At 39.6% G+C, this 26,679-nt stretch overlaps 2 protein-coding genes and 1 long non-coding RNA gene across 3 annotated transcripts in view; 1 reads left to right on the top strand and 2 right to left on the bottom strand.

Moving 5' to 3' along the window:
* Positions 1-26,679, top strand: part of LOC116059779 (collagen alpha-1(XIV) chain-like) — a 252,849-nt gene that overhangs the window by 193,790 nt on the left and 32,380 nt on the right. The window lies entirely within an intron of this gene.
* LOC118493392 lies at positions 4,843-6,463 on the bottom strand. The gene is made up of 2 exons (XR_004895355.1): positions 5,970-6,463; positions 4,843-5,196 (listed from the first exon to the last, which is right to left on the bottom strand). It is a non-coding gene; the product is annotated as an uncharacterized LOC118493392 (long non-coding RNA).
* On the bottom strand, positions 17,468-26,423 carry LOC116059780 (C-type lectin domain family 12 member B-like). The gene is made up of 8 exons (XM_031313036.2): positions 26,124-26,423; positions 23,415-23,534; positions 20,769-20,849; positions 20,554-20,658; positions 19,702-19,806; positions 19,256-19,398; positions 18,761-18,870; positions 17,468-17,815 (listed from the first exon to the last, which is right to left on the bottom strand). Exons 1-8 carry the CDS (start codon positions 26,281-26,283, stop codon positions 17,680-17,682), a joined length of 960 nt encoding a protein of 319 aa, XP_031168896.1. The 5' UTR covers positions 26,284-26,423; the 3' UTR covers positions 17,468-17,679.

Raw genomic sequence — 26,679 nt, 5'->3', positions numbered from 1 at the left:
GATTAAATGAAAGTAAACATTGTTTCTCAAATCAGAGGATTAAATCAGCAGCTGTGGACAAGAGTGTAAGTAGATTTGTTTAATCATAGCAGACTGCTTTACTAACAATCCTGCTTTAACCACATTAGTACATTTTTAAGCAGGTCTAAATGCATCTACTGGTTGGAGAGTGTTAGGTTATGTACATTTTTAACATTTCCATTATGGCAGCACATTTGCTCCAGGTATTCAATTTGCACTTTTGACAGAATTAACAAACTGGTAAAGAGTGATCTGAGTCATCTGTTCTCACTGAGATGTGTACAACCCAAAACAGAGCCGGGCATGTTGTTACAGAATAAAGAGCAAATCCTCACAGCGCATGTAGATCCCGCCCGATATCAGAAGATATAGCACTCCCAGAATCACTGCTTTGGCTCCAAAAGGACATCTTTTGACAGCTGAAGGATTGTTTCGAGTGAGTGGTCCTTCAGAGACAAAGAACAGTCAAACATGTTTTCATGAAGCATGTCTGAAGTGGCTTTATGGAATTATTGATCATTTCATTCTTACGTTGTGTTCCTCTTCTCAGTTAGAAATAGGACCTTTTAACTCAAGTGGCACTAAATTGCATATCAACGTTTTTAGTTTTTTTTTAAAGTCTCAGTCCACAGCAAAGACCAGTCTATAAACATTAGCTAAGTCGACTGATATTGTTTTCTCTTGTACAAAAAAATATTAAATGGAATCAACATTCATCGTTCAGGATTTAATCAGACATACACAAACATCAATAAAATATTTAGTTATTTTGTACTTAGTGACTTTACGGGACCCGAGACTTTGTTTCAGAGTGTCTTCATTCTCGTAGATCTTCGCTTGGTTCTCCTCTTCTTCTCTCATGTTCAAACTCAGATCTGGAGCGTGAATGTCTGCAGACATCTTGAGAATCGAAAGAAGTTGATTCACACTGATCGTACTCTTCACCGTTTGTTTCTCTGAGTCAGGCAGCTTATAAACAGGAAGCATCAAGGAAGTAACAGGCAAAAAATAACCCAAACACAGATATGGCCTACCCTCAACACATTTGTTACTATGGAGAAAAAAAATACAACTTTCCGTTTGTCCAAACTGCAATAAATTCCAGCATTCTTCCTCTTGCATCCAACTGGACCCTGGGGTGTCTTAAGGAGGGGCCAAGGTGCCACAAGATTTGCTCTTTTTTGATGTGCATTTTTAAAACCATTTTAATAAAAAATAATATATAAAAAACTAATATTCTTATATTTACATTTTGAAACCTATCCAAATGAAAGTATTGTGAAGTTTAAAAAACTGTAGCTCATCTAAAAATGTAGTTTTATGTTGTTTATGATAATACATATATTAGAATTTCTTCAAATTTGGCAAAAAGGTCTGCTTGGGTTCAAAGATGAACTAGTCTTGTGTGGCCGGGTTGGGTCAGTGGTAGAGCCGAGTCGTTTGTTTATTCAAAGTCAAAGACAGTCCTAAGTGGTGCTACTTTGCACATTTATGTGGGTCTGAGGTGTATTTCACATTTTAGCTGCCAAAGCTCCGCTGCTTTCTTCGACCCTCTCTGTGTCGGGTCCTGCGCTGAACTCAGTCAGTGTGCAGGGTGAGAGGGGGAGTGGCCAGCGGCTATAGCAGCAAAAGCCAATGTGTGCTTCTTTTACCGATGATATCTTTTGCATTTCTTATCCAAACAACGTCAAACTTAGTCGGGCCCGTAGCAAGACACCTGTCAAGTTTGAAATCCATCGGACTAATGGTTCGAGAGATATGAGAATAACACACAGACAGACAGACAGACAGACAGATGTTCCTGCAATTTACAAATAGATAGATAAGAGTCCAGACAAACTGCAACTTGACTAGTTGGCAGAGGCATACAACCGCAAGACGGTCATTCTAGTTAGAAAATGTCAATGTTTCAATAATGATGAACTTAACCCTCAGAGCCCACCCGCGTCGTAGACGACACAAAATGGCACCTCTGATTAATATTTAGATAATTTGATAACGGTTTAATGTAGAAACTTACAGATTTTTGCTGCTAAAAGCTAAGGAGTTAGCCATCACGGGGGTGTCTTTGGTGTCTTTGTAGCCTTTACAGAAGGTTTTCTATCCAGCCTGGAACTTGTGCCTCTTTTTGGAGTTGTTCAGCAATAAATCCAAACGCTTATATCCAAGATTTATCCACTTGATGGCCATAATTTATCAATTTTCCGTCATTTTTGCCGCTAGCTCGATGCTGGCTGCCATTTTGAATATCCCATGATGCTTTGCGAGATAGTGTTGACGTCTTTCAACCAATGGGAATGCAGGTCCGTCATACAAAGACTATGTAGTTGAAAAGATGGATCAATCCAGCGAATCTGAGCGAGAACAAAGGCTATAGAGTGAAAGATGGATCACTCCAGTCTAATTACCGTTCTACAGAGAAGAATGTTTTGAGATTTGGCATAAATTTGGACCTTTTTTGAAGAAATGTAAATAGTTTGTCCTTTTACATGAGTTATAATGTTTATTATGTTTATTATTGCACTGCATGACTCCAAATATATAGGAGAACTGGTTTAGAACATTGCTGTGTGTGTGATTTCAATAAATATGACATTATTATTTTATTATTGGCATAAGTGAATGTCATGAGGGCAAAAGCGTCTGGACTTTTTTTGAAAAAATGTATATATTTAGTCAACTGTATAAGTTATAATGTTTATTTCTTCACAGTGTGACTCCTAATACATATGGGAACTGATTTAGACAGGTGATTGGCATCAAAATACAGCAAAATACATCCAGAACATGTTTTATTATGTTTGTTTGAAGTTTGAAGTTAAGAATGACTCATGTGGCTCCAGATTACAGCACCAGGACACCTGATAATGACCCAGAGTTAATGGTGACTAATGGTGGATTGATTGATTAATTGTGAATTAACATTCAATATCTAGTTTTAATGAAGCTAGAGAAACGGACATGAACTTCCCCTTTACAACAATCATCATTTCAGACTTACTGGCTCTTTGTGGCCAGAGATCAGCGTGATGCTCTTCATCCTCTAAGATCTCCACTTGACTCTCCCCTTCCTCTCCGCTGTTCTCTTGGACGTTTCTGTTATATCTCACATTCAGGCTCAAACGTGGAGCAGCGACAGTATCTGCAGACATCTTGACAAACTAAAAACTGAACTGAACGTATTCTCCGTCTCACTGTCTGTCTTTAAGTTGGTCACTCCTTTAACACAGGAAGTGGCTGCAGCACAAACCACTAAGACAGATGCACACCCTTATACATTTGTTACTGTTAGACGAAAAGTCCCACTTAACTTAAAGAATATAACATTTAGGCATTCAGTCGTTGGGGATTGGAATTATGAAACCCTTCAGATAAACTTTATAAAAGTATGTTAAAGTAAAGTAAAGCTGTTTATTCCTGACTGTAAAATTGAGGAAATAAATATCTGTTTATAGCTTGTTCACACCTCTCTGACACAGGAACTGTTGTTGGACCGGGCACTTATTTTTGTTCTGTCTCTTAGAGGAAGTGAAGTTTAGGTGTGAATTTTAATGTTTGAGTGAAACAAACAAAAGAGATGATAGACCATCTTCTTTACTGACACACAACCAGGGTCTGTGATAATTACCTGAAGTTCAGCTGGATGGAATAAAGAATAAGCTCTGCTACATGCACAGCTAGTAACACACAGAGAGCAGATCATAGATGCAAAACAGAGTAGAGGAGCACAGACAAACAGATCTGAGTGACCAATGTTGCAAGTCTTCCATATGTATGGAAGAGTAGTTAACTAAAGTGTTGTAGTTGTAACTGAACCTCTTGTGGCTCTTTTTTTTTGTCAGTTACAGCTTCAGGTGCATTACCACCACCCTCTGGACTGGAGTAGTACTGACTCTGATTTTCATGAAAAACTGCTCTGGAAAACTGATTGACATGAAATGGCGAGTGTAAATACGACCTTAGTTAAGATTTGAAAAATATCACAGAAAAGCCAACAGTTATCGTTGGGTTTAGAGTAGGGTTGGGTACCAAACTCATTACTTTTTAGGGTACCAACCGAATTACGTTGGTAAAACCGAAGACCGATTCATGTTCAATCAGTGCCAACTTTCGGTACTTTAGAGCGCGTACACGAGCGTGAGTTTCTCCGCCTTCTCTGCATGTTTGACAGAGAGTGAGGCGAGGCTCCGACACACCCAGAGCTGCGGTGCAGAAGGAACAAACTATATCGCCTCTGCACCTTCAAATGGCAGCGAGTCACAGAAATGCGGTTGCAAGTGTGGTTACACTTTCCAAAACTCCACACAGACAGCGTTTACTGCAATATAATATAATTACGAGCCAAAAAGCAGCTGTAGTGCTGCAAAGGTTACGCTTCCTCTGAGACCGACAGGCCCAACAGCTGTCTCTAAACCCTGGTGACAGACTGACAGGCTGCAGGTTGTAGGGCAAGGCATCTTTATTTCTATAGCACATTTCAGCAACAAGGCAATTCAAAATGCTGTACATCAAACATTAAAGAGCAATTAAAAACTTTCATGAAAGAGATACAAATAAACAGGTTAAAATAGAATAAGATACAAATACAAGCGTAAAACCTCCAGTGCAGTGTGGTCCCTTGTATTGAAGTTGGACAGGCACACATTACACAGGCTGAAGAGGCGTAACATTAATCTCAATGCATGTTTAACTCTCCTGGTGAAGCTTCTTACTGGCAGCTGGAAATTTGCAGGTTTATCAAAGAATCACAAACTATTTCTATCTAACAGAATACAACCGTTATAATCAACTACATAAACCAAGGTAAAGACAACCTGCTAATCCATGTTTTTATTAGCTTTTATTATAATAATCCTGTAGGACTACAGAGTAAGTACACATGACTTCTAACCAGATTGTGCACTATGAAGGGCAGAGGAACAATATCTCTGTAATCCAGGTTATTTAGCAACACAGAACAAACAGCTGAGCAAATGTTAAAGAATTGGTCTGATTTAACAAAGCTGATCCCAACACTACACACATCTCTGTCATCACAGAGTTCAGAGAATCTTTTTCTCACAGATCCAGTTCGTATTATCAGAAAAATATCCATGTCTCCATTTTCCGTGTTGATTGCAGCATGTTGCAGGGTACGAGTAACTGCTATAGTATGGCAGTCCTGCTGCCCAGAACCTGTCAGACAAATATACTTTTATTAAACAGGGCTGAAACTCCTCATTGTTATTAATTTTAAACAAACTGTTAATATTTATATTATCTGTAATTTATATAATTATTTTAATAACTGAAGATTTCGCTTTTTAAATCAATGTTATCTAACGACTGCCAATGAAAGAAGGAAACCTTGTTCAGTGCTCCGATTTACAGGCATCATCCCCAATAAACAAGGTATTATGGATTTTCTTATCTAACACCAAGATGGCGTCCTTTCATTGTGTTCTGTCCCTACTGTCTCTCTTCATAAACTCAGCAGCCTGTCCCATAGACTTTACATTGTGATTAAGTCACGCACATTAGACTACAGAAGATTTTCAAGTCTCTGAAGGTTTGACTACTATAAATCTTTGTGATTTAAGACTTCAGTATACATTTATAATGGTTACTGGGGGACTTTTAGTTGCAGCTCCTCAGTTGGCCTCTGACACAAATGGGTGTCAAAGCTGACTCTACGCCGCGTCTCTCCAGCTTCATGTTAATACGTCATCCATGGGACTGATGCTCATATTTAGCTATGCAGCATTTCCTCCCTCTCTCTCTCTCTCTCTCTCTCTCTCTCTCTCTCTCTCTCTCTGTGCCAGGGAGGAGGAGCCAACGTTGAATGCTGTGTTTACAAACACCAACTGACAAAATCAGCTTTAACTCAGCGTCCTTTAATTTAAAACATACTTATTTTAGTGACTTTGATGGAATTGTGATGGAAACAAAAAACCTTTAAAATGTCTCACGTTTCTGTCAGCGGTGATCCGTCCACCCATTCCCATGTCCATTTCCATATGTATATATTCCGTAGACCAATCCAGAACTCTCCATTCTTACTCAGCTCAGTGACAAACTCCTAGTAGTTGACGAGAGACAACAATCATTTCTCTGTTCACAGTTCAGCATTACTGTTGTAGTAAAGTCATCTTGTGACTTCATCAGCCACAACAAACACAAGAGGGATCCCTCGGTCCACCACACACTGAGGACTGGACCCAACAGCATGACAGTAAACACACATTAGTAATGGAGGAAAGTGAAGAAAGACATTTATAATCAGCAGAGAAACAGAAAACGCATGAGGAAGTGCACAGTTACTGCTCAAGACAGTTAACATTCATTTCATCAGAATGCATTTTAAAAAAGAAAAATAAACATTTCTAGGGTTTTTCCAGACATTTTAAATTCTGTTCATATTTAAACATTTCCGTTGAATGTCTTTTTCTCTGAGATCACTCACTCAGAAACAAACACACTCACCTGTTCTTCTGTGTTGTTTATGACGACCAGATCTGCTCCTCTCTGCTGACAGGCAGCTCTGCTTCCAGACCAAGTCTTCTTCTCTTTATATTTAAAGTAACAACTGCTTCCAAATCTCGTCCATCCGTCAGGACACCTCTTCTCTTAATGACAAACAAATGTAAAATTAATAAGACTTGTTAATAGTTATAATTAATAGTTTAAAGATCTTTCTTGCCTCTGCCACGTTTCCCTGTAATGTTTATTCTGTAAATAATTTGTAAATAGTTTCTCTCAGGTTTTATATCTCCAGTGACTGTCTCTGAAATATTTACATCATCAGTGAAAAAGTTCAACAGCATTAAACAGTTACAGTAACAGTTACAATCAAAAGTAAAGACACAGTCAATCCATATAATTAAGTAAAAATAATTTAGTTAATTAGTAAAATACAGGAGTTTTCTTTTTTTATCTTTTCTCACCTTCAATTCTGTCCTTCAGCTGCTTTACTTCATCCTGTAGCTGTCTGTTGTTTTTACTCAGTGTTTGGTAGCTGCTCTGTAGCTGACTGTTGTTGACTGAAATCTCTGGAGAAACAGCAATAGATGAAATTAATTCAATTCAATTTTATTTATAGTATCAAATCATAACAAGTTATCTCAGGACACTTTACATATAGAGTAGGTCTAGACCACACTCTATAATTTACAAAGACCCAACAATTCCAGTAATTCCCCCAAGAGCAAGCATTTAGTGTGACAGTGGCGAGGACAAACTCCTTTTAGGAAGAAACCTGGGACAGACCCAGGATCTTGGTAGACGGTGTCTGACGGTGCCGGTTGGGGGTGTGATGAACAGTGGCAATAATAGTCATAACTACAAAATTCTTGAAGAAATTTTGACAGTGTGCCTACTACTTGGTGCACATCCGAATAACACTAGCTCAGGGTTAATAGCAGTAGCTGTATTGACGTACATAGGTCACACTGTCACTGAGAGAGAGAGAATACAATTGTTTAACAAAAGCAATAGGGAATGGATGGATGGGCTTACAAGACACTACAAATGCATACAGGTCAAGACCAGAGTACAGCGTAGTACCACTTACAGAAAGGTACTGATTATTTAGATGGAGTCTGGTGTGTTTAGGATGCTTAACGTACTGATTATTTACATGGAGTCTGGTGGGTTTAGGATGCTTAAAGTACTGTTTATTTACATAGAGTCTGGTGGGTTTAGCGATGCGAGCCTTAGTGATTATATATATATATATATATATATATATATATATATAATTCCCAAGTTTTGCTTAGATTTTAAATACATAGTGTTGTTTTAACAGTGAAGTGTTAAGTTTCTTAACCTTTCAGAGACAGACCTTTTTAAAACCTATTTAAGACCTTTCTGTTTACCAGAAACCACTATGAAGTAGCTGATGCTAAACCCACCAGACTCCATTTAAAAAATAGTACTTTTTAGCGTGTATAGGGCCAACATATGTTTTTACATGTAAATCAGTAAACTGTGTTTATTTCAACCAACACTAGAGTTGTGTTGGTTGGAACAGTGTAGAGAATTTTAAAAATGGCTTTTAATAGTTTTATTTGGTTTCTGTCGACTTTGAATGAAGTGGGTTTTACGATGCTTAAATTACTATTTATTTACATGGAGTCTGGTGGGTTTAGCAACGCAAGCCTGTTTTAACAGTGAAGTGTTAAGTGTTTTAACCCTTCAGAGATAGACCTTTTTAAAACCTATTTAAGACCTGTTTACCAGAAACGGCTATGAAGTAGCTAGCGCTAAACCCACCAGACTCCATTTAAAAAAACAGTAGTTTTAGCAAGTATAGAGTCAACATATTTTCACATGTAAATCGGTAAACCTGTGTTTATTTCAACCAACACTAGAGTTGTGATGGTTGTAAAAAGTGTAGAGAAGACCAAAAAAACGGCTTTTCATAGTTTTGTTTGGTTTCTGTCTACTTTGAATGAAGTGTGTTTTACAATGTTAAAATTATTGTTTATTCACATGGAGCCTGGTGGTTTTTTTATTTTTTTTTTAGAGACTATTTTTTGGGTCTTTTCCCTTTTATTATGAAGTGACAGTGGATAGACATGAAAGAGGGAGAGAGATGGGGAATGACATGCAGCAAAGGGTAGCAGGTCGGATTCGAACCCACGCCACTGCAAAGGACTCAGCCAACATGGGGCGAACGCTCTCACTGGCTGAGCTAGATGCCGCTAGATGAAAACCCATATAGTTAAAGCCCATGTTGCAGGGTTTATTTTCTAATGAATTTGTGCAATTTGCTTGTTGGTAATAAACATTTAAACTGTTACCCAACAACATGAAATACAATGGATATCACAAAACGGAATAAAATACGAAAAAGTAGTACTATTTTACAGCGGTTTGCAATGATTCTCTTTTCCCCCACAATGCATTGCACTACGTCACGTTGGGGAGACGACAGACGAAAGCCCCGTCTCTGTTCACTGTCTATGGGCTCGTCTGTGCCACTGGTGTTGCAAAATATGGCTTTTGGTCTCGACCGAGTCCATGTGTCTTTATTATGTGTATAATAATATTGTAGGGAAAGTGAAACACAGCTTGGACGGGGATGCGGTTCGGCTTTTCACAAGTTTAGACAGCTAGCTACACCGACGTTTGCTAATGTTAGTGCAATAGTGTTAGCCTAGACTGCTAGCTAGGTAAATATTACGACTGCCTTCAGAGTTTCCTATATCTGCGTCCACGTTGTCAACATAAGACATGTTGCGTTAGTGCTCCTTTTGTACCATCATTTTATTGAATGAAATGTTAAGCTTTGCTCCTACTAGATGGGTGGTTTTTTGTTAGCTACATACAAAGCAAACTGGCTATAGTTAGCCTGTATGCTAGCGGAATTAGCTAACGTTGCATAACCAGCCAGCAACTTCGGCAATCAGCAGTAGTTTCGGTAAGCTAACCACGACAGTTATTGTCGCCCACAATCAACCTCTGCTGCTAAAAGCAGTCAATCTGCAGTGATGTTTGAAATAGAGACGCTTGTGGATGTGTTAGTTGTCGTGGTTAGCTCGCCGGAACTACTGCCGAAGCTGCTGGCTGGCTACACAACATTAGCTAATTCCGCTAGCACAGGCTAACTATAGCCAGTTAACTTTGTGTGTAATGTAGCTAACAAAAACCCACCCATCTCGTAGGAGCAAAGCTTAACATTTCATTCAATACAATTATGGTACAAAAGGAGCACTAACGCCACGTCTTATGTTGACAACGTGGACGCAGATAGAGGAAACAACGAAGGCAGTCGTAATATTTACCTAGCCATCTAGGCTAACGCTGTTGCGCTAACGTTAGCAAAACGTCGGCGTAGCTTTAGCTAGCTGTCTAAACTTGTGAAAAGCCGAACAGCATCCCCATCCAAGTAATAAAGAAACACTAGGCAAATATGTTGTTACTGGAGCTAGTAGGGTCCATCAAAACGTGAGATATCTAATCGAAAATGTGTTTACAACGTCGGGGGATTTCACAGGTGGGACTGACTGGCAAGTTAGCCCATAGCTAACATGATCATGCCTTCTATTTCTAGATCTAGCTAGATTACCAGTACTTATCTGAACTAACAACATGATCACTGTCACTACATATAAAGAAAACATTGTCTTTCACTCGGTGCTATTCACTGACAGTAAAAACACCTCTTCCTCATCCCAGTTAGTCACCATAGTTCTAGTACTAGGCTGAGGCACGTCTCCCCAACGTGACGTCATCACCGAATTGCGTTAAAAAAAACCACTAAACGACTAAAACGGTAAAAACTGGCCTTTAACACTATTTGGTGACATTTTTAACTGATATACATATGTTGAGTGCTTTATGTACCCATTAATCAACAGTGGTGGTTAACCTGCAACATGGGCTTTAATATCATTAGTAACAGCTGATCTGAGCTACCTTTACTCTGCTGTTTGACATATCCTGTAAAGAGAGAACAACGGCCTACAGTAAAGAGTCTTTATGATAGGAGCCTAGGAGGTGTGTGTGTAAGACGTTGTTGCTATGGTGATTTCCACAGTGAGGGAGTAGAGGAGGAAGGGGGAGACACTATCCCCCCTTCTGGTCTTCAACATTCCAGCCCCATAGACGGGTTTCCTGTTTACAAACATTACAGGGTGCGTGCGCATACCAGGGGCAGAAAGCCAGACTGGTGAGCTGGTCCGCTACTGCCACAACCTTAAGTATTTAAGCTTTCCTTATTGTTTGTATATAACTACTGACTCAATAAACATGATTTTAGTTGGATCTGTTTGTCTGTCTTTAATTTTGCAGTGTTACTGTGATATATATGTATGGCTATAATTATCGTTTTAGGCTAATGTAATAGCCAATGTTAGCAGCAGGGTTACCCCTGAGTGTACCCCTATGGTTGGTTTATGCCTTAAAATAATGGCCAGGATTCCCGGGCGAAAGGTACGATATGTGTCTCCATTTCAAAACATCACTGCAGGTTGACTGTTTTTAGCAGCAGAGGTTGATTGTGGGCAAGAGTGCGACAACGCTGTCGTGGTTAGCTCGCCGAAACTCTGCTGCCGCTGCCTCGGCAACGTTAGCTAATGTCCGCTGGCATATAGGCTAACTATAGCCAGTTAGCTTTGTGTGTAACGTAATAAAAACCCACCTATCTCGTAGGAGCGAAGCTTAATATTTTATTCAATAACATTATGGTACAAAAGGAGCACTAACGCCACAGGTTTTATGTTGACAACGTGGACGCAGATATAAGAAACTCCAAAGGCAGTCGTAATATTTACCTAGCAGGCTAGGCTAACGCTGTTGAGCTAACGTTAGCAAAACATCGGCGTAGCTTTAGCTAGCAGTCTAAACTTGTCTCGAGTACGGACCTTTAACTATCTACGGTCCGGACTCGAGTACTACAGCCCTAACAGGTATATATTAGCTGAACAACTGAACAAGCTGCAACTTTTCTGATTGATCCAATGGGAGCCTGACTCTTGCATATGACCCCAATCTGCCCTTCTTATGGCTTGAAGCCATAACCTCCGCCGGTTTTTGACAAAAGCATGCTTCCCCCTAGGTATGTTAAACATCAGGCACCCATCACTGGCTCTGTTTGTGCAATTTACCACGCAACAACTCCTTGGCATTTTGACTTACACTATGCTGCTACTACTACTAGCTACACGAAACACGTCTTCTTTCTGCCCCCCGGTTGCGTGCGCAAGCAGTGATGACGTTGCCGAGAAATCCATGTATACACACACACATTGGAAAATCAGAATGTGTGTGTGTGTGTGTGTGTGTGTGAGAATGCGTGCGTGTGCGTGCGTGCGTGTGTGTGTGTTAAAGTACTACACTACCCACAATCCTAAGCATAATAGCAACATCTCTGTTTTGTGGAGATCACGGTTGTCAAGCAAATGTCTAGGGAACCAGCAAAATAATTTATTTTTTCATTGTTTCTATCGGCAGTTGGTATGAACAGAGCAGAAAGTTTACGTCGGATGGATTCCATAGTTACATGTCTGCGACCGGCACAAAATTTCCTACAGTTTGACCAAAAATGATGTATGAAGAGTGAAAACTGTAGGTGAGAGAGCAATTTGTTTGGAAGAAAATTGAGGGAATATTACTGCAGATCCATTTTTTTTCATTGTTTCTATCGGCAAGTTGGTATAAGGAGTATTATTAGTAGGATTATTTCAAACTGGAATGTATTTATTTGATGTATCTGTCCTTTAACCTGTTCTATATGTTGAGGTGTTGTAAATAGTAAATAGAGGATCACTGACTTCTTAACTGAAGCATCAAGTGAGATCAAGAACCAAAACATCATCCGTTTTAGCGCCTGTCTCTTTAAGACCCCTCCTGTAAAAGCCCAGCCTGCTCTGATTGGCTTATGAAAAAAATATGGCGCATGTTTGCAAGAGATAGTTGTTAAGCGGTAGGCGGAGATACTCAGACGGGGGAAATATATATATATATATATATATATATATATATATATATATATATATATATATAGTTCAGTTTTCTGTTTTTAATCTTTTCTCACCTTCAATTCTGCTCTTCAGCTTCTTTGCTTCATCCTGTAGCTGACTGTGATTTACACTCAGTGTTTGGTAGCTGCTCTGTAACTGACTGTCGTTGACTGAAATCTCTTAAGAAAAACAGCAATAGTAGACAGTGTGAAGTTTGATCCTGTAGTATGTTGATGTGAAACCTTTCTTACCTGAAACGTTCCCCTGGAGCTGACTGTAGTTGTTGCTCAGTTGGTCGTATCTGGTCTGCAGCAAAATGCCTGAAATATAAGATAAGGTGAGCCTTTATTGATCCCCAGAGGAGAAATCTGGTGTTGCAGCGGGACAGAAATAAAAAAGTTACATAGAGAAAGGTAAAAAATAAAACAAATAAGAATTGTATACAAATTTAAACTATAAAAGAGCAAATAGACTAAATAAATATCTGGAAAACTGGAATGTAGTTATTTGGTGTCTCTGTCCTTTAACCTGTTCTATATGTTGAGGTGTCATAACTAGTAAATAGAGGATCACTGACTTCTTAACTGAAGCATCAAGTGTGAACAAGAACCACATCCTCTGTTTTAGCGCCTGTCTCTTTAAGACCCCTCCTGTAAAAGCCCAGTCTGCTCTGATTGGCTTATGAACCAAATATGGCGCATGTTTGCAAGAGATAGTTGTTAAGCCATAGGCTGAGCTACTCAGACGGGGGAAGTATATTCTGATGAGCCTGACTGTGACAGAGGAAGGAGAGTCAAATGTGAATAGCTTGTTGAATCGCATGTTTCCTCATCTAGGCAGCTGTGACAGAACTAACAGGGTTGTGTTATTTCAAAGTTGGTGGGTTAGTAGGCACTCCAAGTACCCAAATGTATATAACTGGAAAAGATTTTCATGATATTTCCCCTTTAAGATATGACAGTTTGTAATAAAAACATAATTCCTCACAGCGAATGAAGAGTCCAGCCAATATCAGAAGATAAAACCCTCCCAGAGTCACTGCAGTAGCTCTGAGACACCTTCTGTTGTTGGCTGCAGGGTTGTTTTGAGTGTGTGGTCCTACAGAGACAAAATACATCCAGAACATGTTTTATTATGTTTGAAGTTTGAACAATAAGAATGACTCACGAGGCACCAGATTACAGCACCAAGACACCTGATAATGACCAAGAGTTAATGGTGACCAATGGTGGATTGATTGATTAATTGTGAATTAACACTCAGTATCTAGTTTTAATGAAGCTACATAAACTGACATGAACTTCCCCTTTATAACAATCATCATTTCAGACTTACTGGCTCTTTGTGGCCTGAGATCAGCGTGATGCTCTTCATCCTCTAAGATCTCCACCTGACTCTCCTCTTCCTTTCCGCTGTTCTCTTGGACGTTTCTGTTATATCTCACATTCAGGCTCAAACGTGGAGCAGCGTCAGTATCTGCAGACATCTTGACAAACTGAAAACTGAACTGAACGTATTCTCTGTCTCACTGTCTGTCTTTAAGTTGGTCACTCCTTTAACACAGGAAGTGGCTGCAGCACAAACCAATAAGACAGATACACACCCTTATACATTTGTTACTGTTAGACAAAAAGTGCCACTTAACTTAAAATATGACTCACATTTAGGCATTCGGTCATTTGGGAATTAGAATTATTAAACCCTTCAGATAAACTTTATAAAAGTACGTTAAAGTAAAGCTGTTTCTTCCTGACTGTAAAATTGAGGAAATAAGCATATGTGTGCATAGCTGTATTCACACCTCTCTGACACAGGAACTGTTGGTGGACCGGATACTTATTTTTGTTCCGTCTGTTAGCAGATCATAGATGCATAACAGAGTAGAGGAGCACAGACAAAACTGATCTGAGTGACCAATGTTGCAAGTCTTCCATATATATGGAAAAGTAGTTAGCTAAAGTGTTATAACTGAACCTAAAATGCACAAGTTATTTCTCTTGTGGCTCTTTTGTCAGTTACAGCTTCAGGTGCATTACCACCATCTGGACTGGAGTAGTACTGACTTTGCATGTAGCTCTGGAAAACTGACTGACTGCAATCAGATTAATGACGTGGCAAACAGACTCAAACAGTATGTGGCAAAGTGTTAAGGAAACTTTTGCATGTAAATTTCATCTGGATATAAGATACTTGAAATGACAAGTGTAAATAAGGTCCGTGTACTTGGTGGCCAACGGATTTTCGTTTTGAAAGGAAAAAATAAAAAACGAAAAACGGCCAGTTTCCCAATTACCATTAGTAAATAGGAAAACAAAAAACGGAAAACAACCCATTTTTCGTTTTTTGTTTTGATATTAAAAAACGGAAAAAGAAAAACAATCTCGTTATCATCTATCTATCAGTCCGATTGTCTTTGATGTATTTGTAGATGGAACTCGGAAATTAAAATGTGCGTATAAATCTTATTCCTTTGTCAGTACCCGATCCGTACCGCCTGTAAAATCCGTTCTGTGCACTGCCTGATCAGTTCTACGCTTGCGCGAACACCGGCAAACTTCACAGCTCTATGCACGCATTGGCGTAAGGATGTTTGGACATTCCCGGTTACCGGAAGAAAACATTAGACAGTGACAGTAGACCGTTATGATGGCAGAGATGAAGTTTACAAGGTGTTTGCTGGAGTTGCCTAAAGTATCTGTTAATGATATACGGAGGGTCGTCTGGCCATCCAGTACAACACCATGTAGCAAATTAAATAAAGGCTTCAAATTTTACGTTTCATCATTTCTTTGCAACTTTGAAGGTAATTTGCTAACGCTAGCTAGCCTGAGCTAGAAGCCTTGCTTTGGTGTTTTAAGTCATGACTCCGTCCTGCTTCAGGTTAACCATGCTTTTAATAAAGTTTAAGCATGTGTATACCTCTCACTTCATGTGTTTGTACTTTTATGAAAGTATCGGGTAAAACAGTGCTACAAATGAGATCTCTGTGAGAGACCAGCTAACTCCTCGCAAACTATTATGTAGTTCAATGCTGGACATTTCACCCCTAATTCCGTCACTTTACTGTATTTGTATTTGTTTAGTATTTGGTTTAGAAGCCTTTATTGGTGATTTTTACGGTACAAAGTCCTGCTACATACGTACATAGCTAGCTATATGCTCCGCTATGTCGTGTTAGCATGCAGCTACAATAGTTAGCTATGAGTATGCTAACGTTAGATTGTAGTGGAACGAAGCAGCACTTTCTAATGTCAAAAATCACAGATAAAGGCTTCTGAACCAAACACCACACAATCGGACATGTTTCAGCAGGAATGTGACCCGGAATTGGGGAGAATTTAACAACATTGCCAGCTAAGATGACCGTTAGCATGTAGCTACTATAGTGTTTACTGCCGTTGGCATGTAGCTACTATAGTGGTATACAGCAGTGGTGGCTGGGAGAGCTGTCATCCCATCTTCAAAAGGACACTTATGTACGTTTACACTTCATCGCATTAATAATAGACAGTCTATGGTTATTAGTCAAGACGAAGTATTAAAGGTAAAAACATTAACGTAAACAACACAACAACGATGTCGCTACACGGTTTTGAATCAGTGACAAGTTTCGAATGTTTGTAGCTATGACTATTGTATAATAAAGATTTAATAAAAAAAGATTTAATAAAAAAGTTGTAATGTTTGGTCGTAAAGTGTTGACACATGGTACAAACATAGACTGTAAATCGCACAGGGACATTGTTAGTTTTCTACTACGTAATTATGCGCATGCACAGAACGGATCTTACAGGCGGTACTGGCCAATAAATGCTATTGAAGGGCGGGTCTTGGCGTGGCGGGAGTAACTTCCGGGTCACGAAAAAATACCAATGCAAAATTAAGGAATACGACTTATACACACGTATTTTAATTTCCGAGTTCCATCTACAAATACATCAAAGACAATCAGATAACGAGATTGTTTTTCGTTTTCCGTTTTTTAATATCAAAACAAAAAACGAATAATGGGTTGTTTTCCGTTTTCCTATTTACTAATGGTAATTGGGAAACTGTCCGTTTTTCGTTTTTGTTCCTTTCAAAACGAAAATCCGTTGGCCACCAAGTACACGGACCAAATAAGACCTTAGTTAAGATTTGAAAAATATCCTTATCACAGAAAAGCCAACCGTTATCGTTGGGTTTAGAGTAGGGTTGGGTACCGAACTCAGTACCTTTTAGGGTACCAACCGAATTACATTGCTAAAACTGAAGACAGATTCATGTTAAATTAATCAGTGCCAACTTTCGGTACTTTAGAGCACGTACGTGAGAACGAGTTTCTCCACCTTCTCTGCATGTTTGACAGAGAGCGAGGCGAGGCTCCGACACACAGCACTGTGGTACAGACGGAGCAAAATACGTCGCCTCTGCAGCTTGAAGTCACAGAAATGCGGTTGCAAGTGTGGTTACACGTTCCAAACTTCCACACAGACAGCGTTTACTGCAATATGATATAATCACAAGCCAAAAAGCGGCCGTAGTGCTGTAAATGTTAGACTTCCTCTGAGACAGAGAGGCACAACAGCGTTCTCTATGCCCTGGAGACAGACTGACAGGCTGGAGGTTGTAGGGCAAGGCATCTTTATTTCTATAGCACATTTCAGCAGCAAGGCAATTCAAAATGCTTTACATAAAACATTAAAGAGCAATTAAAAACTTTCATTAAAGAGATACAAATAAACAGGTTAAAATAGAATAAGATACAAATACAAGAGTAAAACTTCCAGGGCAGTGTGGTCCCTCGTGTTGAAGTTGGTCAGGCACACATTACACAGGCTGAAGAGGCGTAACATTAATCTCAATGCATGTTTAACTCTCCTGGTGAAGCTTCTCTCTGGCAGCTGGAAATTAGCAGCTGACTGCAGGTTTATCAAAGGAAACACAGGAAGAACTTCTATCCAACTAACAAAATACAAATGTTATAATCAACTACATAAACCAAGGTAAAGACAACCTGCTAATCCATGTTTTTATTAGCTTTTATTATAATAATCCTGTAGGACTACAGAGTAAGTACACATGACTTCTAACCAGATTGTGCACTATGAAGGGCAGAGGAACAATATCTCTGTAATCCAGGTTATTTAGCAACACAGAATAAACAGCTGAGCAAATGTTAAAGAATTGGTCTGATTTGACAAATCTGATCCCAACACTACACACCTCTCTGTCATCAAAGAGTTGAGATTATCTTTTTCTCACAGATCCACTTCTTATTATCAGAATAATATCCATGTTTCCATTTTCCTTGTTGATTGCAGCATGTAGCATAGTAACTGTTATAGCGAGCCAGTCCTGCTGCCCAGAACCTGTCAGACAAATGAAATGTTGTTCTTTTATCAAACAGCTGAAACTCCTGATTGTTGTTAGTTTCAAATAAACAGTTGAATTTCACTTCAAATATTTATATTATCTGTAATTATTAAAATTATTTTATAAACTCCTTTAAGATTCAGTTTTGTAAATCAATCTAATCTATAACGCCTTCCAATGAAATATTGAAACCTTGTTCAGTACTCCAATATCTCCTTTTTCAGTCATTTAAGAGATCTGTACTTACAGGCATCATCCCCAATAAACAAGGTATTATGGGGTTTCTGTTATCTAACACCAAGATGGCGTCCTTTCATTGTGTTCTGTCCCTACTGTCTCTCTTCATAAACTCAGCAGCCTGTCCCATATAGACTTTACATTTTGATTAAGTCACGCACATTAGACTACAGAAGCATTTTAGGTCTCTAAAAGTTTGACTTTTATAAATCTTTATGAGTTAAGACTTCAGTATACATTTATAATGGTTACTGGGGGACTTTTAGTTGCAGCTCCTCAGTTGGCCTCTGACACAAATGGGTGTCAAAGCTGATTCTACGCCGCGTCTCTCCAGCTTCATGTTAATACGTCATCCATGGGACTGATGCTCATATTTAGCTATGCAGCATTTCCCTAAAAAACTATTTATAGACTTATATAAAAGTAATCCCTCCCAATCATCACTTATTGTGTGGTGGTGTCTGTATCTGCATAGACCCTGTCCCCTGTCTGGGTTTTCTCTTCTCATTTTACTGTTCCTCTCTCGCTGTCTCTCTCTCTCTCTCGCTCTCTCTCGCTCTCTCTATCGCTCTCTCTCTCTCTCTCTCTCTCTCTCTCTCTCTCTGAGCCAGGGAGGAGCAGCCATTTAAAACATACTTATTTTAGTGACATACAGTGACTTTGATGGAATTGTGATGGAAACAAAAACCTTTAAAATGTCTCACGTTTCTGTCAGCGGTGATCCGTCCACCCATTCCCATTCCCATTTCCATATGTATATATTCCGTAGACCAATCCAGAACTCTCCATTCTTACTCAGCTCAGTGACAAACTCCTAGTAGTTGACGAGAGACAACAATCATTTCTCTGTTCACAGTTCAGCATTTCTGTTGTAGTAAAGTCATCTTGTGACACAAGAGGGATCCCTCGGTCCACCACACACTGAGGACTGGACCCAACAGCATGACAGTAAACACACATTAGTAATGGAGGAAAGTGAAGAAAGACATTTATACTCAGCAGAGAAACAGAGAATGCATGAGGAAGTGCACGGTTACTGCTCAAGACAGTTAACATTCATTTCATCAGAATGCATTTTAAAAAAGGAAAATAAACATTTCTAGGGTTTTTCCAGACATTTTAAATTCTGTTCATATTTAAACATTTCCGTTGAATGTCTTTTTCTCTGAGATCACTCACTTAGAAACAAACACACTCACCTGTTCTTCTTTGTTGTTTATGACGACCAGATCTGCTCCTCTCTGCTGACAGTCAGCTCTGCTTCCAGACCAAGTCTTCTTCTCTTTATATTTAAAGTAACAACTGCATCCAAATCTCGTCCATCCGTCAGGACACCTCTTCTCTTAATGACAAACAAATGTAAAATTAATAAGACTTGTTAATAGTTATAATTAATAGTTTAAAGATCTTTCTTGCCTCTGCCACGTTTCCCTGTAATGTTTATTCTGTAAATAATTTGTAAATAGTTTCTCTCAGGTTTTATATCTCAAGTGACTGTCTCTGAAATATTTACATCATCAGTGAAAAAGTTCAACAGCATTAAACAGTTACAGTAACAGTTACAATCAAAAGTAAAGACACAGTCAAGCCATATAATGTTAATTAGTAAAATACAGGAGTTTTCTTTTTTTTAATCTTTTCTCACCTTCAATTCTGTCCTTCAGCTGCTTTACTTCATCCTGTAGCTGACTGTTGTTTTTACTCAGTGTTTGGTAGCTGCTCTGTAGCTGACTGTTGTTGACTGAAATCTCTGGAGAAACAGCAATAGATGAAATTAATTCAATTCAGTTTTATTTATAGTATCAGTTCATAACAAGAGTTATCTCAGGACACTTTACATATAGAGTAGGTCTAGACCACACTCAATAATTTACAAAGACCCAACAATTCCAGTAATTCCCCCAAGAGCAAGCATTTAGTGTGACAGTGGCGAGGAAAAACTCCTTTTAGGAAGAAACCTGGGACAGACCCAGGCTCTTGGTAGACGGTGTCTGACGGTGCCGGTTGGGGGTGTGATGAACAATGGCAATTATAGTCATAATAAAGATAATGGAACAAGAGCATAGCAGGACGTAGCAGACCGCGGAGCAGGACCACCAGGATGGCTGCAATCATGATTTAGGTGCCACCCTAATCCAAGGAAACATGCTGGGCAAAAGAAACACATAAGGACTCTGGGGAATAAGCTCCCCAGAGCTAGGTTAGTAACAAGCTTTTCTGGGACATGGATGCACACAGATGGAAAGAGAGAGGAGAGACAAGCTCAGTGTGTCAGAGGAAGTCCCCCGGCAGTCTAAAACTATAACAGCATAACTAGGAGAGACAGGTTTAAGGAGAGGAGCCTGGTCTGGCTAGATTATATCATTGGTTATATATATATATAAAATCTAAATAGTTCATCAGCATTAAACAGTTACAATCAAAAGTGAATACACAGTCAAGCCATATAATGTTAATTGCTAAATGCAGGAGTTTTCTGTTATTAATCTTTTCTCACCTTCAGTTCTGTCCTTCAGCTTCTTTACTTCATCCTGTAACTGACTGTGATTTACACTCAGGGTTTGGTAGCTGCTCTGTAGCTGACTGTTGTTGACTGAAATCTCTGGAGAAAAACAGCAATAGAAACAAGTAAGACAGTATGAGATTATTTATGCTTAATAGACAGTGTGAAGTTGGATCCTGTGTGTTATGATAATTTGAAACCTTTCTTACCTGAAACCTTCACCTGCAGCTGACTGTAGTTGTTGCTCAGTTGGTTGTATTCGTTCTGCATCTGTTCTTTTTCCAAAGTGACTAAAATATCTGGCGAAAACCATAAAGTAAGAAACAGACCCACAGTACCGTGTCATTCTGCTTTAAACTAAAGACAGAATTAAGGTACATCCTGTGCTTAATGAAATATCACTCATTATTTCAAACTGGAATTTAGTTATTGGTGTGTCTGTCCTTTAACCTGCTGTGTATGTAGAGGTGTCATAACTATTAACTAATGGATAGTTGACTTGTTAACTGAAGTATCAAGTATGAAGATATAAAAGATGTAAAAAGGCAGATCAAAAGTAATTTTGCCTAAATGGGATTCATGTGCCACATGTTCACTGAAAGAATCAGCATTATGAGAGTTAAAGGTCCACTGTGTAGTGTTTTAAGTATTTTATTAGCTAAAATCAATGTCTTCATTCATAAATATGTCCTCATTGGTGTACAATGACCTCTGCCAATGATCTGAGTTATCCTCGTAAACAAAGAATTTCTTATCTGTATTTATATTGGACGGGCAAGTCCAAGGAGGCCTCCATGTCGTTCCGCCATTTTGAAAAACTATAATCGCTGAGAGGGACATAAAGCACTAGCCTACCTGTCTAGCTAATCCACAACGCATTCTCTTTCAGAGCCAGCGTCACGTAACTGAAACCAGCTGAAACGGAAAAGGAGATCAGTGAGAGGCGCTTGTCGCTGCCCCGGCAAATTAGAAAGCCTGCACTGCACTTTAGTTTATAATGGAGGATCATACTTATGCCGAGCCACGGGAGCAGGAATCCTCGTCGCCAAAAAAGCGAAAATTGGAAGACATGTCGTCATAGCTTCTTGGTACATAACGGCTACCGTAGTTGCAACATGCATTTGAAAAAGTGAGGCGCTAGAGAGCACTATTCGTTTGAATGCAAAATACAATTTCACCGCTAGATGGGAGAAATTCCTACACAGTGTACCTTTAATCTTTAGTAGCATAACGTGACTGTATACTGTAGACAATTTGGGACATAAAAACAACAGTCTTTGTTGCGTGAAAAATTTCATTTTTTTTATTTTAGCTTCTGGCTTCTGTGGTGGGAATTTCTGTTAAACAAGGCTCACAAAGAAGAGAGTCTTTTGAGATTTAATGTCACGTTTCCAAACTGGCAACAGTCAACGTTTGACCATGTCTCAAGCAGAGTGTGCCCAGAACTTTGTCATACAGGCAGTTTATATTCACTTTATCTAAACGCCTCCCTGAGTGGGAAACTGAAGCTTATTGTTCCTTAATCAGACAACCTGCAGCTTCTACCTTTTGATATGATAGCCTACATTGGGCACTCAAGCTTGAAGATAATGTTTTCTGCTTGCTAACAATCACAGAACAATCCGGGCTTTACCTTTACAGACATTAACATTTTTATTTTTTCAATCAGCTTCATTGGTGTGAGTTTCCCAAGCTGAACGTTTCTTTTATAAGTTCCTGTGTTTTTAGTACAAAAGGCCTTTTTTTTGGTTTCCACGGACAGTGTTTCCTTGCTGAGCCATGGCAGAATGACACGTCATGGTCAGTGTTGGGTAGTTACGTTACTGTAACGCAACTACTTTTTCGTAAAAAGTAGTGTAACGCGCTACTACTGAACATTTGGTAACAAACGTAGTTCCTTTTTCAATTCGGCGCAACATTACTTTTCCCAGGGACAGATTTGACAGCGACACTGCCTTCTCAGCTGCGCGCGTACAAGCTCCACACGGTACGTGACAGAAGCTGGTAGCAGAGGAATCATGGCAAGCGAGAAGCAGCCAACGCTAACTTTTGAGAGCTTTTTAAGGTTCGTGGCTTTTTGTTAGACGGCGCTCTGAGCCAGGTAGACACAAAGCTGACAACCTCACAGATGTATGCGGTGGAGATGGCCTCATACATACACGCAGCGGACTGCTGTGGACTTGTGTCGGTTGCACGGACACGCAAGGATTTCCAGAAAATAGGCTGCATGTATCTACGACAATGCATGGACCATCGTGGCTGCGTGACCGGTACAAGTCAATACAGACATTACATAGTATACACTAACACTGTGTAACGCCGATGACCTGCTGATGTGCATTCAACCCGCGTTGGACTCATTATGAATCAGCCGTCACTCTGTGAGTAGAGAATCCAGTCTGCAGTGGAGTTCAGACACTTAACTGATAAACCAGAGATTGGCTTTATGGTCAAAGATAGTTTTTGTATAATTAACTTCAGTCTCTGCCAGAGACGCCTGCTTTTAAAAGTAACGTAAAAGTAACGAGTAAAGGAAAAAGTTACTTTCCATAGGGGGTAACTAAGTAAAGTAACGGATTACTTTTTTTAAGGTCATGGTAGTCAAATGTTGTGTGGCTAAAGCTTCTCCTATAAACAGAATAAAGACCCCCCCCAATTTTGTCCCCCTATTTCCATCCATCTGTCCATTGGAATTATGTTAGGAAGGGATTGCTTTACAGGCAATATGGACAGTAGGAATGATTACAGCGAACAATAACTATTTCAGCATACATATTGTATGGCAGTAAAAACCTGAACCTGTCCTTTAGACCTTATCAGTATTTGGTGTAGCTGTGAGGTGTATTTAATCTTACAGTATACGGATAAGAGGATGATTCCAGTCATCATCAGAAAGCAGAGCACTGCCAGACAGAGTGCTGCAGCCCTGAAAGTCTTCCTTTGGACGGCTGGAGGATTCCTCTCAGTGTCTGGTCCTAAAGTGGCAAAGTACACAGAGAGCAAGGTTCATTACAGGGAAACGTGTCTTTGTTATCATAATTCCTATCATTCACGTTAGAAAAAAACCTTTTACTCAGTAGCTTTATGGCTTTGATCTGTGGTTGAGCGTGTCAGACAAATTTTAGGTTGCTTTCACACCTGAGCGTTTTGTGGGATAATCCGGTTGATTTAGGGCGATGTGAAAGCTCTTTCAAAGTCAGGTGTGGACTAGAGCTGTCAATCTTCCTCTATAATGCCATTCAAATTCCATTTGATATTTTTAAATATTCGAATAATATTCAAATATGTAATGCTCAATTTCAGCCTGTTAAATAATATGTACTACACTACTCAGGCTTATGCATTGTCAATGCCACTACAAGCATGTGGTTGTTGTTACACGTTCTGTCCACTAGAGGGACTTCTAAAATCAGCCTGGCCTTGAGGGGACCTACACGCAACTTTGTTCGAGCACACAGCGACAAACACAAATCAACAGAGAACTCTGTAATCAAACATTATCTAACAAGTGTATTGAAGCGGCTAAAACTGATAGGCTGAACAACTTTGCCAGACAAGTTGGGATCAGTATCAACACCTCCAAAACACAAGTGATGTGTGTGAACTCCATCCCCACAGCACCTATCCTTGTTAATGAGGAACCACTTGAGTTTGTGGAAGATTTCATCTGGGAAGTCTCATCAGTAAGCACAGCGGGGCATCTAAAGACATTAAAGCAAGGCTGGGAAAGGCTCAGGGTGCCTTCTCCCAACTCCGTCCCATCTGGAGATTCAAACAATACAGCCTTAAAACGAAGATGCTCCTATATAACTGCAATGTGAAGTCTGTTCTGCTGTACGGTTCAGAGAGCTGGCGAGTTGTCAAAACTGACATGAGGAGAATGGAAGTGTTCCATAATGGATGCCTCCAACGAATATGCCAGATCTTTTGGCCTAATAAGATCTCAAACAATGAACTGTACAAGAAAACAGGAAGCCGGAGCTTCACCAAGGAGATTACACACAGACACTTGAGATGGCTAGGACATGTGTTGAGGATGGAGCAGGACAAAAAAGTCACAAAAGTCTCCCTAAGATGGACACCACCTGGGAAAAGAAAACCTGGGAGGCCCAAAACCACCTGGGCCAGAACTGTGACACGAGAGCTGGAACAGATGAACCTGTCATGGGGAGAGGCCCAACATGCTGCCAGGGACCCGATGCAATGGAGAGTGCTCATTGAAGCCTTACGTCCCATAGGGGATGAAGAGGAGTAGTGAAGCGGCATTGTTGTAAAGGCTAACGGTGCTCGGTTAGCACAATGACATCATGTTAGAAAGCATAGCTGAAACGATTTGTCATAAACTAGGTAAGTAACAAACAACGCTAACTGCATTAATAACCAAGCCAAACAGTGCTGTCACTACTATTTTAGTGATTTATAAGCAACCTGTTTCCAGCAGATTGTCACGTTACTGAGAATACAGCTATTAGAAGGTAATATATGAAGTCAAAGCTAACTCTGACAGCTGTAGGGCAGCTAACATTACCTTTAGCTTTCTCTATGAAGCTCCCAGCTAAGCGAACGTTACTATACCTGCAGTTAGAAAACAAGAACGAGCTAACTGTTAACATAAGCACTTTAGCTTGGTGAATGTCGATTTTAAAGTCATGTTAAAACTATTTCCCGTCCTTCTTATGATTTCCAGCCGCAGCCTGTCACTCCCCCTTGTACCAACTTTACTCGGTACGTAACGTTAGCTCCGTAATGTACTAACGTTTCTCGGTACGTAATGTTATCTTAGACACATGCGGGTAGGCCAAGGCGAGAAGAGGGAGATTAGCTAACGTTAGCCAACATATTTATAAAAAAAGTCCCATTTCAATAGTAATTTCAGCATACGAATAGTATTGATTGTTTTACTATTGTTTAAAATATTATTATATAATAATACATTATACTAATGTTGAGTTATAATGGAACATTGAATTGCACAACTGACAACAAAAAGCTGCATTATAGTGACTGTGCATCCTCTCTCTACGGTCTCTCTCTTTATTTGGCTCTGCATTGCTAATGATATTCATCAGATCTCGTCACGCTGCACTTCCCTTTTTTCTGTCACGTGGTTGCTTTTTGCACTTTGTTGTAAAGCTATATTTACCGGAGTTGATGCGTCCTCAGGTCTCAGAAAGGACACTTGTCACTTAACTGTTACCGTAACCAAACGAATTGGGCAACGTTTCCCCCCCAAAAAACGATATATTGAATCCAGTGTGTTTCTTTTAAAAGCATCCCAACATCTGAAAATGAGTCCTCTACCCAGAGAGCTTTGGTACTTTCTTTTAACATGAAACAATAAACTAACTACAGGAAACAGTTGCAAAACACAAGCGTTCATACTTTACATGTGGAGACAAACAACGATGGGCGGCAGTTCCTTGGGATTTGAAAGCTGAGAGTAACAAACTGAACTGAAAAAGTAGAGTTTACACATCGGTCCAACATGATTTGAATGGACACCCACACACAAACAGATCAGCATGAGTATTTATTATATTGATTTGTCATAATTTCTCACTTACCTCCTCCGTGTGACTGATTATCAGTGTGATAATCCCCGATAGCGTCGGTGCTCTCGTATATTTCCACCTCCCTTTCCTCCCACTCTTTGTCTTCCTGCACATGTCTGTTGTATCTCACCTTCTTTGACATATCTGGTTTGGCATAAATATCTTCGGACATCTTGAGACAATCAAACCGTAGCTTCACTTCACTTACTGCTTACCGCGCTGTGTAGACCGGTCACTATGCTGCTGGAAAACTTTGGTATATATTAATTTAGTGATGTACAGTAACATACTCTACTAATGCTGCTGCCGCTGCCAGTGTTTCTCGGAAAGTAAACATTAAGGAAGTAACAGCACACAGCACACACACACACACACACCACACATATATATATATACACACACACACACACACACCACACACACACCACACATATACACACACACCACACACACACACACACACACACAAACAGACCTTATTAAATTGATATATTTGAATAAAAACATTGTAACTCCAGTCCGGTGGTTTTCTTAACTTCAGTGAGGACACTGCATTGTCCAATCTTTG

The sequence above is a fragment of the Sander lucioperca genome, chromosome 16 (genome assembly GCF_008315115.2).
Source record: "Sander lucioperca isolate FBNREF2018 chromosome 16, SLUC_FBN_1.2, whole genome shotgun sequence".
NCBI classification, from domain to species: Eukaryota; Metazoa; Chordata; class Actinopteri; order Perciformes; family Percidae; genus Sander; species Sander lucioperca.
This window is presented reverse-complemented; position numbering and strand designations above follow the sequence as displayed.

Excerpts from the sequence above, each read along its gene's own strand:
- LOC116059780 (XM_031313036.2), bottom strand. The coding sequence starts at position 26,283 with ATGTCCGAAGATATTTATGCCAAACCAGATATGTCAAAGAAGGTGAGA. Across the intron at positions 23,535-26,123 it reads TAATCAGTCACACGGAGGAG|GACCAGACACTGAGAGGAAT; the intron begins GTAAGTGAGAAA and ends TTGCCACTTTAG. Across the intron at positions 17,816-18,760 it reads GGATCACCGCTGACAGAAAC|GTTCTGGGCAGCAGGACTGG; the intron begins GTGAGACATTTT and ends TTTGTCTGACAG.